Source organism: Oncorhynchus tshawytscha, linkage group LG05, assembly GCF_018296145.1.
Source record: "Oncorhynchus tshawytscha isolate Ot180627B linkage group LG05, Otsh_v2.0, whole genome shotgun sequence".
Lineage (NCBI taxonomy): Eukaryota > Metazoa > Chordata > Actinopteri > Salmoniformes > Salmonidae > Oncorhynchus > Oncorhynchus tshawytscha.
Genome location: NC_056433.1, coordinates 56959147 through 56970828, shown reverse-complemented (window position 1 = coordinate 56970828; position 11682 = coordinate 56959147). Strand labels below are relative to the sequence as shown.

The 11682-nt window shown below is 41.7% G+C and overlaps 1 protein-coding gene across 3 annotated transcripts in view; it reads left to right on the top strand.

Moving 5' to 3' along the window:
• Positions 1 to 1361: 1361 nt before the first annotated feature.
• rfx2 (regulatory factor X, 2 (influences HLA class II expression)) overlaps positions 1362 to 11682 on the top strand; it is a 62413-nt gene continuing 52092 nt past the window's right edge. For 2 of the 3 annotated variants that reach the window (XM_042322122.1, XM_042322121.1), the window contains exon 1: positions 1362 to 1576. In XM_042322122.1, coding sequence (XP_042178056.1) covers positions 1397 to 1576 — 180 coding nt within the window. In that variant the 5' untranslated portion in view covers positions 1362 to 1396. Of the gene's footprint in view, positions 1577 to 4264; positions 4308 to 11682 lie in introns of all 3 variants that reach the window. The other variant, XM_042322123.1, reaches the window with a different exon arrangement.

Below are 11682 nucleotides of genomic sequence, written 5' to 3'. Positions count from 1 at the left end.
GGTCTGTGCTCAGTCCCCTCCTGTATTCCCTGTTCACCCACGACTGTGTGGCCAGGCACAACTCCAACACCATCATTAAGTTTGCAGACGACACAACAGTGGTAGGCCTGATCATTGACAACGATGAGACAGCCTATAGGGAGGAGGTCAGAGACCTGGCCGGGTGGTGCCAGAATAACAACCTATCTCTCAATGTAACCAAGACTAAGGAGATGATTGTGGACTACAGGAAAAGGAGGACCAAGCACACCCCCATTCTCATTGACGGGGCTGTAGTGGAGCAGGTTGAGAGCTTCAAGTTCCTTGGTGTCCACATCACCAACAAACTAGAATGGTCCAAACACACCAAGACAATTGTGAAGAGGGCACGACAAAATCCTATTCCCCCTCAGGAAACTAAAAATATTTGGCATGGGTCTTTAGATCCTCAAAAATGTCTACAGCTGCACCTTTGAGCACATCCTGACCGGTTGCATCACTGCCTGGTACGGCAACTGCTCGGCCTCCGACCGCAAGGCACTACAGAGGGTAGTGCGTACGGCCCAGTACATCACCGGGGCTAAGCTGCCTGCCATCCAGGCCCTAAAAATTGTAAAATAGCCCAGCCACCCCAGTCATAGACTGTTCTCTCTACTACCGTATGGCAAGCAGTACTGGAGTGCCAAGTCTAGGACCAAAAGGCTTCTCAACAGTTTTTACCCCCAAGTCACAAGACTCCTGAACAGGTAATCAAATGGCTCCCTGGACTATCTGCATTGTGTCCCGCCAACCCCTCTTTTACGCTACTACTACTCTGTTTATCGTATATGCAGTCACTTTAACCATACCTACATGTACATACTACCTCAATTAGCCCGACTAACCGGTGCCTGTATATAGCCTCCCTACTGTATATAGCCTCGCTACTGTATATAGCCTCCCTACTGTTATTTTTCACTGTCTTTTTTACTGTTGATTTTATTTCTTTACTTATCTATTGTTCACCTAATAGCTTTTTAAAAAACTTAAACATTGCACTGTTGGTTAGAGCCTGTAAGTAAGCTGTAAGGTACACCCGTTGTATTTGGAGCAAGTGACAAATAAACTTTGATTGTTACTTTAATTTTATTTCTTACTTTAGTTTTTAGTAAATATTTTCTTAACTTTATTTCTTGTACTGCATTGTTGGTTAAGGGCTTGTAAGTAAGCATTTCACGGTAAGGTTGTATACCTGTTGAATTTATTTGGTTTATGTGACAAATACAATTTGATTTAAAACGGACGAGTCAGTGCCAAACGTAGCCGTATGTGGCATTACCTGAGGAATAGGGTCAGAGCGCCCTCTAGTGATCGATTGGCCTTATTGGGCGGAGTCAATGCAGTATCCCCGCCCTCATATATATATCGTTTATATCAAATGACGTATGCAGTACAGGGTAGCAACAGTTGCTTCGAGACCCCGTGCGCCATAGTGACTGTAGCCGTGGAGACAGTTACTTACCAACCGGCGCAACACTCAGCAGCAACTGGAACACAACGAGCAAGTGATTTGAGTGGAAAGAGAACACAGCCAGGGCAGAACTTATACAAAGCAAAGGTGACTATATCTTTACAGAGTTGAGACGATACATTTATTCTAATTTGGCATAACGATGCTGTGCTATTTAATGCATACCGCCATCAATCTCTTTCACACCCTACCTGCTACTTTCCCTTCGTTGCATTCACCCCAGGAATCGTATGTCAAGCATTAACGTTACGTAGACCGCCAGCTAGCTAACGTTCAACTAACGTCGTTTACTCCATCCAACGATTGCTTGTCAGTCATTTGCATACGTTTATCAGCAAGTGAACTGTCTTATTGAAAGCGATTTAAGTACATTTTTTGTCGTAATGTTTCCATTGTTGTACACGGGTTTAAACATTGCGAGGTTGTGTGCAGCATGGAATGTTCCGTTTATTCGGCTATCATATTTGCTTACTCTGGCCAAGTTTGCCAGCTACAGGTTGTAGCTAGTTAGCTAAAATGAGCTAACCTGGCTAACAAATTAGCTCATGACATGGGTGAAATGTTATCGTTACATTTTACCTTGTGGATGTGACTTGTGACAACTTTCTGAAATGTTGTGTAACTCAGTTTAAGCTAGCTAGCTCGATAACACATGGTGCACGCAGAATTAGTTAACCTACCCAGAAGTCAAACTGTTTCACGCAGTTTAACCGATTGAGTTAACGTTAGCTAGCCTGTTGGGCCAGCTAGCTAGCATTAGCCTACCTCATATGGCTAGCCTAGTTATTCCAAATTAATTAGACGGACAATAATATTTTACCAAAACCCATCTCTAAAATCTGCTTATTAACGTCGACACGTTCTGTCAACTCAGGATGAGACGCATCATATTGCTGTTAGATTATTTCTGCGCGTTAACTTAAGTTAGCTAACATAGATATATTATCTTGAAGCTCGCATCTATAACACGTTACTCGTTCTATAAGCAAGGGCGAACTTTTAAAACATGGAACAGTGGCGCGAGTTGATCTCCATTAACTCACTAACGTTAGTACTCGTTATTTGCTATGTTTATTACCGATCCTGTTAAACAACAAGCGGAAAGCTCGTCAACTTGCTGGCTATATCAAATTCAGGGTGCCACTGTCGTGTGTCTGTCGTGTCGGGGAGGGCGTGCGATGGTGGAGTAGTTTATTTAGCATGCTTTTAATAGGAGTCTGTGTAAGAACTGCTTTGGAAGTCTGTAATTTGCCCAAGGCAAATATACTTTACAAAAATATATTCGCAACATGTAAAGTGCTGGTCCCATGTTTCATGAGCTGAAATAAAACATCCCAGAAATGTTTCATACTCACAAAAGCTTATTTCTCTCAAATTTTGTCCACAAATTTGTTTATGTACCTGTTTGTGAGCATTTCTCCTTTGCCAAAATGATCCATCCATCTGACAGGTGTGGCATAGCAAGAAGCGGATTAAATGACATGATAATTACACAGGTGCATCTTGTGCTGGGGACAATAATAGGCCACTCTAAAATGTGCAGTTTTGTTACACAACACAATGCCACAGATGTCTCAAGTTTTGAGGAAGTGTACTATTGGCATGCTGACTCCATGAATGATCACCAGACCTGTTGCCAGAGAATTGAATGTTAATTTCTCTACGGCAATTTGCCTCAAATGTAATTTTAGAGAATTTGTCCAATCTGCCTCAACTGCAGCCCAGGACCTCCACATCCAGCTTCTTCACCTGTGGGGGCGTTTGTGACGAAGAGAATTTCATCACAAACTGTCAAACTGTATCAGCGGGATGGTTAGATTTTGCTGTATGTGAAACAAGTGTAGCGATACAACAGCTCTGCCAGGAGGTCTTGGGATGATGAGAGGAAGGCGCGGAACAGAAGATGGCGGAAACTGAGGTTTTGCTAGTGAGTCGAATGAAGCTAATAGTACAGAAAGTGTCACTGTAACACTCGTTCTCAAAGGAAAATGAGAAGTGAGCTATGTTGGAATATAGGAAACCAAAACCCTGACCCTGGCGAAAAACGAGTCTAGTGGATCAATGCTACTTGGGAAATCCGTTTACCGTCTCCAGGAAAATCTGGAATGTGTTGGAAGAAAGTTTGGAGTCTGTGAGAGTCACAAGAAGTGGTCTTTTTTAGATTTCTTTTTTTTGTGTCCTGCGGCGCTTGTGTTAAGACTCAAAGATATCGGAGGGGAATGTTTCCTGCATAGTCTGGGATATTTGTAGCAGGGCATTACACAATTCTTGCCTAAATATCAATATTCCCCCTTTTCCACACCTTTTTAAAAACATAACTATCAAAAAGATGTTACAGCCAGGTGGTGCTATGATAGTTATTCCTCCTTAGTGGACCTTTTCCATTTAGTTTTCTTTCTACCTCTGTGGGTAGTAAGTGAGTGCTTTAATATAGATGGTCCATGTGGAAATTGCCAGTCAAATATTTTAAACAATTCACCTGAGAAACAAATGGATTCATTATTGTACAATTCAGATGATTGTGGATCAGAATCAGCTTTATTCGTTAAGTACATTTACACCTTCAGAAATGTACTTGGTGATATGGTGCTGCTAGTGATAGACAACAGAGACAGAATAAAGACATCAGAGTTAAAACAAGGTTGATACATTATATGGATCCCAAACTGTACCCCAGATTAATTTGTCTCAAAGGTCAGATGGACTTCAGGAGACATTAACTGGAACAGCTTGACTCCTTTCGTCTGACCTCAGTCCAATTTTTTTTTTTTTTAGGTATAAGTCATCACCAAGGTGATGTTACACCTGTTCAACAGAGGTAAGGCAGTTAATGTCAGTTCTCATTAGGTGTGTTTCACTATTGATTTCTTTTCAGAGCTGAGTGCTCATACCAGGGGCAACAGGTAGCCTAGTAGTTAAGACCATTGGGTCAGTGAACTCACTTTTCTAGACAGCTTTCAGACAGTTCTTTGTTATACCAGTTTGCTGTAGCGGTACCAGTTAAGTGTTTGTGGCATGAACATTCACTCTTTTAATTAACTCTTTGGTTTCTGGTAATGTCATACACCATCACAGGTGCACTTCCACATAGGATTCATCTCTGAAGGCAGAGAATGGAATGATTCATGTTTAGATGCATTATTGATGGAGACCAATACCCATTTCCTTTCATGTGAAATGGGCCATATATTTTTGGGGGGGTTTATTTTCATTAGCCAGTCTGTATATTTATGAGACATAAGTTGATGGTGACTTTGTTAACTCTGTTAATGGGTATTTTTTTTGGGAGAACATTGGCAGCTGGCCGCTCCACTGAATATAGTTTCCTTCAAAACAAAGTTTTCTAATCCTACTTTTGCTAATAGAGTTGATTTTGAAGAAGTATTAAATCAGTGTTTGAAGGATTACTGCACTTGTTTTGGCAAAGTAGCCAATTTCTGAGAACCTAGCTTTGATTGGGCACACCTACACTAGCTACAAAGGAAATAAATGTCCCTGAAATGCCATGCAACGAGAATCTGAGCATGCTGCTATTACGTTTACATTGCAACTTGAGATTTACAATTCAAATTTTATTTGTCACATGTGCCGAATACAACAACTTACAGTGAAATGCTTACTTACAAGCCCTTAACCAACAATACACTTTTTAAGAAAATGTCTACTTTTTTTGTAAGAAAAACAAATAATTAAAGAGCAGCAGTTAATAACAATAGCGGGGCTGTATACAGGGGGTACCGGTACAGAGTCTGTGTCGGGGCACCGGTGTCGAGGTAATTGAGGTATGTACATGTAGGTAGAGCTATTTAGTGACTATGCATAGATGATAACGGAGAGTAGCAGCAGCGTTCCGAAGGGGGCAATGCAAATAGTCTGGGGAGTAATTTGATTAGCTGTTCTGGAGTCTTATGGCTTGGGCGTAGAAGCTATTTAGGAGACTCTTGGACCTAGACGTGGCGCTCTGTTACCACTTGCCTTGCGGTAGCAGAGAGAACAGTCTATGACTAGGGTGGCTGGAGTCTTTGACAATTTTTAGGGCCTTCCTCTTCCCTGGTATAGAAGTCCTGGATGGCACGAAGCTTGGCCCCGGTGATGTACTGGGCTGTATGTGCTAGAGGTCGACTGATTAATCGGAATGGCCGATTTAATTAGGGCCGATAACAATCGGAAATCTGTATTTTTGGACACCGATGTTTTTTTAATTATCTTTATTTAACTAGGCAAGTCAGTTAACACATTCTTACTTTCAATGACGGCCTAGGAACGATGGGTTAACTGCCTCAGGGACAGAACGACAGATTTTCACCATGTCAGCTCGGGGGATCCAATCTTGCAACCTTACAGTTAACTAGTCCAACGCAATAACGACCTGCCTCTCTCTCGTTGCACTCCACAAAGAGACTGCCTGTTACGCGAATGCAGTAAGCCAAGGTAAGTTGCTAGCTAGCATTAAACTTAGCTTATAAAAAACAATCAATCATAATCACTAGTTAACTACACATGGTTGATGATATTACTAGATATTATCTAGTGTGTCCTGCATTGCATATAATCTGACTGAGCATACAAGTATCTAAGTATCTGACTTGTGGTAGGCAGAAGCAGGCGCGTAAATATTCATTCAAACAGCACTTTTGTGAGTTTTGCCAGCAGCTCTTCGTTGTGCATCAAGCATTGCGCTGTTTATCAATAGTCAAAGGTATATGAAATACAAATGGTATAGAGAGAAATAGTCCTATAATAACTACAACCTAAAACTTCTTACCTGGTAATATTTAAAACTCATGTTAAAAGGAACCACCAGCTTTCATATGTTCTCATGTTCTGAGCAAGGAACTTAAATGTTAGCTTTCTTACATGGCAAATATTGCATTTTTACTTTCTTCTCCAACACTTTGTTTTTGCATTATTTAAACCAAATTGAACATGTTTATTTATTTGAGGCTAAATATATTTTATTGATGTATTATATTAAGTTAAGTGTTCATTCAGTATTGTTGTAATTGTCATTATTACAAATAAAAAAATCGTCCGATTTTAATCGGTATCTGCTTTTTTGGTCCTCCAAGTATCGGTATCGGCGTTGACAAATCATAATCGGCCGACCTCTAGTATGTACTACCCTCTAGTGCCTTGCGGTCGGTGGCCGAGCAGTTGCCATACCAGGCAGTATGCAACCCGTCAGGATGCGCTCAATGGTGCAGCTGTAGAACCTTTTTGAGGATTTGTGGACCCATGCCAAATCTTTTTAGTTTCCTGAGGGGGTATAGGATTTTGTCGTTCCCTCTTCATGACTGTCCTGGTGTGCTTGGACCATGTTAGTTTGTTGGTGATGTGGGAATTTGAAGCTCAAGGAACTTGAAGCTCTCAACCTGCTCCACTACAGGCCTGTCGATGAGAATGGGGGTGTGCTCGGTTTTCCTTTTCCTGTAGTCCACAATCATCTCCTTTGTCTTGATCATGTTGGGAGAGGTTGTCCTTGCACCACGCGGTCAGGTCTCTGACCTCCCTATAGGCTGTCTCATCGTTGTCGGTGATCAGGCCTACCACTTGTCATCGGCAATCTTAATGATGGTGTTGGAGTCGTACCTGGCCGTGCAGTCATGAGTGAACAGGGAGTACAGAAGGGGACTGAGCACGCACCCCTGAGGAGCCCCCGTGTTAAGGATCAGTGTGGCAGATGTGTTGTTACCTACCCTTACCACCTGGGAGCGTCTGTCAGGAAGTCCAGGATCCAGTTGCAGAGGGTGGTGTTTAGTACCAGGGTCCTTAGCTTAGTGATGAGCTTTGAGGGCATTATGCTGTTGAATGCTGAGCTGTAGTCAATGAACAGCATTCTCATGTAGGTGTTCCTTTTGTCCAGGTGGAAAAGGGCAGTATGAAGTGCAATAGAGGTTGCATGATCTGTTGGTGTGGTATGCAAATTTGAGTGGGTCTAGGGTTTCTGGTATAATGGTGTTGTGAGCCATGATCAGCCTTTCAAAGCATTTCATGGCTACAGACATGAGTGCTATGGGTATAAATACACCCAAAGTCATGGAAAGAGAGGGGGTGGGCCAGGGGGGGTAACGTGTTTATACTGTTAAGTCAAGTGTTTTTAAATGGGTTATTTTTATCTCCCTGGATGTGTCGGGCATGCATAGTTTTGGCTTGCAGAGGCAGGTCAGGAGGAAAAGGTGCTCAATAGAGGAGAGTGTGAGACAGCATAGAAAGCAGCTGGTACTGCCTAGTTAAAACCCATTCTGAGGTTTTATACTAATTTTTGTATTTTGGGAAGTGGTTGTCTTTCTTGTACTCTTAAAGAATGAGCAACAAAAAAATTGGTGCTCCAGGTGAAAGAATACATGCGTTTTGAGTTAACCTTGTAACTTTTGACACTTTATTTTATTTTGCTCTGCCTGCCTGATATCTGTCTGCTCTCACTACAGTATGTGTACACCAAACATACATTGACATGTGCTCTACACGGCAGAGCCTACACTCATGTATACTGAAGTGCAGTTAACCAGTGGTTTTGTTATTGACACAGCCTGGGATTGTGGTCATGCTTCAGTGTCTCCCAGTGATGGATGCCACGGTCATCTGTGATTCACTGCTGCCGCCTGTAGTCCAGGTTTAGTCCTGTCTGTACTCCTCACATGGACCCCCGTTGTGAGCAGTGTCCACATTAACCCTATACCATGTTGAGGTTTTAATGGATTCGTCTCTGGTACAGTGCAGCTCTCAAATGGACAGCTGCAGTTGTCCCTGGGTGGGGAGGGGGTTGACCCGAGATGGGTCGTGTGTGTGTTCATGCTGTATTTAGCTTATCTGGATGAGGCCCAACCCCGAGGAGAGGCTCTCAGCCCAATACCCGGCCAATGGCTGCCCTATCAGTTATTGAGAGTAGTCCTGCACAAACTGTAACGGACTGCTTGATAGAAGCACTTCTGTGTGTCGCAAATTCAAAATGTTAGCCCAAGAACTGAATATTTTCAAAGGATTGATATCGTGACAGAGTAATCTCTATTGTGGGCAATGGCTCACTGCCGTTGCATTTGCTAGAACTCAATCAATGTGTGTTGCTGATGGCCCATTTTATTATCAGCCTTTGAATTGTCTTAGTAGCTTTGATTCACATCTTATTTTAAAAGCAAATAGTTGGCACTAGCAGGCAGTGTGCCTAATATATGTAGATGTCATGACTTTACAGATATGGTGTTTACTTCCAAATTGGGTTTCGTGCTTACTGAACCATCTGGTCTCTGTACATTTGATTATCTGACATGAATTCAGATTTTAATGAGATGCTCCAGTCAGAAGTCTCATGAATTCACTGAACAGAGCTGAGGCGCAGAGAATATGATGAATACCTTTGGGTAGTTGTTAATGTGTGTAGGCCTACATGGAAAATATGGTGTGGTGGTTTTCTACATTAATTTTTTAAAAGTGGCAGTACTGGGGTTAAGTTTTTCCTTTCAGTTTACAGATGACACTTGAGACAAAATAATTTCCCTCTCGTTCATTGATTTTGTACAAGTGTCCATGTGCAGAAAAATGTGTTTTGTCTTGCAGACAGTGAGTTGTCGACACAGGCAGTGCAGTTTGTAAATCACACAGTAGGATTTTATCGCCAAGCTACTGAGAAACAGTCCCACCAGGTACAAAACTTACCCATGATTGGCTCTCAGTAGCAACATGTTAAAACTTGTTGTGAAATGAAATGTTATTCAGTGTGTCTGTCACCAGGGGCATTCTTTACATTCCACCTGGTTTGTATCGTAGCTACACAACTGCTAATTAAATTTCCTGCCACAATCAGCAGACCGGGTTCTGACATTTGCATTACAATGATGGTTCCTTCTTTCAGCTATTCAACCAGGGACAGTAGACCTCCCCCAACCTCTCCCCACTTTCTCTCTGGTTATTTAAGTTTGTGGAGTTTTCCTTAGTTAAAATCCATTTTTGAAATGTGGATGTTTTTAAAAATGTTCAAGCTAAAGCAACAAGTGTGAGAACTTGCTTCAAAATAATGACGATGTCATTGTGAAGAAATGTTCTCAGATTTGTGAGCAGGCTACTTACTGCTTCTTTGCAGTCTGCATTTGTCTGTAGGGCTGCACTTCAGAAGCCCTTTTTAATGAGATGATTTGACAGGGGCAGAGGAGGCTCGCATGCCTCTCAGGTGGAAGGCTTCCTGGGCTCCGGGTAGAAAGCACTCCTCAAAGACTATTCTCACTATGAGATATTCTTTAGAGTTTGAGAAAATACCCTTGGCTAGACCTTTTACTGTAATGTCTTTTGCACCTTGTTCTAAGGGGTTGTAACAGAAATTATTTTCCAATCGTTTTATTCTGAACTGCAAAATAACGTTCTGAACCAAAAGAAAGTACAGCTTTATGTTCCTTTTTAAACCTCTGTTTTTTGTGCATGTAGCTCGACAATAAATTACTTCACCAAATAGAGCAGCTTGCAATGGAGCGGGCAAGCAAGCTTGGATGGTCAGACAAGTGTGAAATTTTATAATATCCTTAACTAGCATTGAAAAAGTTGATACATTTTTTTCTAAAAATCTATCCCTAATTTCTGACTCATGCTTGTAACGTTAGGGGGGGGGTCTGAACAAATTCCTTTAACATAATTAACTGGTTTTCATGCTTTTAAAATAATGGTTCTGTTCCCTGAACCAGTTCCAACCTCTGCCATGTAGGCCGAAAAGCAATCTAGCTATGGTTCAGCTAGTTGGCTGACGTTAGCATTCAGCTAACTAAGCTAGTAAGTTAGCAGCAGTAAGCTAGTAGTATGTGAGGAGAATGCAGATAATTTGTTTAGTTTGCTATCTAGCTCTGCATCATTTCTGGGGGATGACATGTTTACTGTTGCCTTGTTCAAGAGTAAAAGGGTTTTGTTATATCAAGAGTGTAATATGGATGGTAGATGGAACATTTGCTCGCATAGTTGAATAGGTTGCATGTTTACTGTCTAGAGGCTACTGTGATATTTAAGGTACATCTGTGCTTTGGAGCTAGTACATTGACAAGCCCCTGAACCCTCTCTCGGCATGTGACATTCCATTGCTAATGCAAATAGCAAAGTTTATGTACATATTATGTAAATTGATATTTAGTTGCTTCAACTCTTCAGTCTGAATCAACCCAAATTGTCATTCAGACAAATTGCCACATTTTCCTTCCTCTCACTACTTCAACCATTTTTCAAATATGATTATTTACCAATATCAGGTTGTCATGGAGATGTAGTAAAAACAGAGATGTTTCTCTATTCAGAGAATGTCCTGACTGGCTGGGGCTTTCTTCTAACCTGATGTTAATAATCACGTTTGAACAGGCTCCAGACACAGATTCAACGCCCACATGCTCACACTGAGTCCTTGTACAAATGATGACACACCCTTTGTGCCTGACTAAAACAGCCCGTAAATAACTGCCGGGATAGTATTTGGCAACTTGGCACTCACAGAGATTGTCACCTTATGATGTTGTAAGGATAAAAATTAAAAAAACTGGTCGAGTCACAGCCGTCTGATAGAAGAGGTCCTCATACCAACCATTGCATGAGAAACCATTTGTACGTTTAATGGGAAACAGTTTACTGGGTGACTCATTGGTTTGTTTTATTGTAGTGCTTGTGAATGCACTTGCTCAATTGCTGTGTGTCATGTCTGTGTGGAGTGAATCCACTGGTAAGGAAATGGAGATAACCTGCTACTTGATTTCAGAGACAAGGGTGCTAGCTGAAGGCACTACCTCTGCCAGCTACAGAGGTCATCTCTCAGCTATCTCTCTGGAAAAAATAATCCACAACTGAAAAGGGATCTGAAATGCACTTTGTCTGTTTGACTGCTCTCAGCCTTTCTTCTACGGGCAGGTACTGCTTGTACGTCTTGGAACGTGAAAATATAATATGCACATCTGGAAAGGAAGCTAATGTGGGTTTATATTTAGATATTCCTGGGATATGATTATGAAAAGTCATAGTCCATGGTGTTCCGTGATAGTGTTGGAATACAGCAGAGGCAATGAATTTCACTGAGCCTGATGTTCATTAGGAGTGGTTGGAAATCAGCTGTAAACCCTTGAGTTAAATCTGGTCTTAAATCACAGCTGCAAGGTTAGTCAACTTACCTCCATGGATATGGCTTAGGTTTTAGGACCAGGTTAACATGAAGTGCATACCATGGCGTAGGGCTGGCT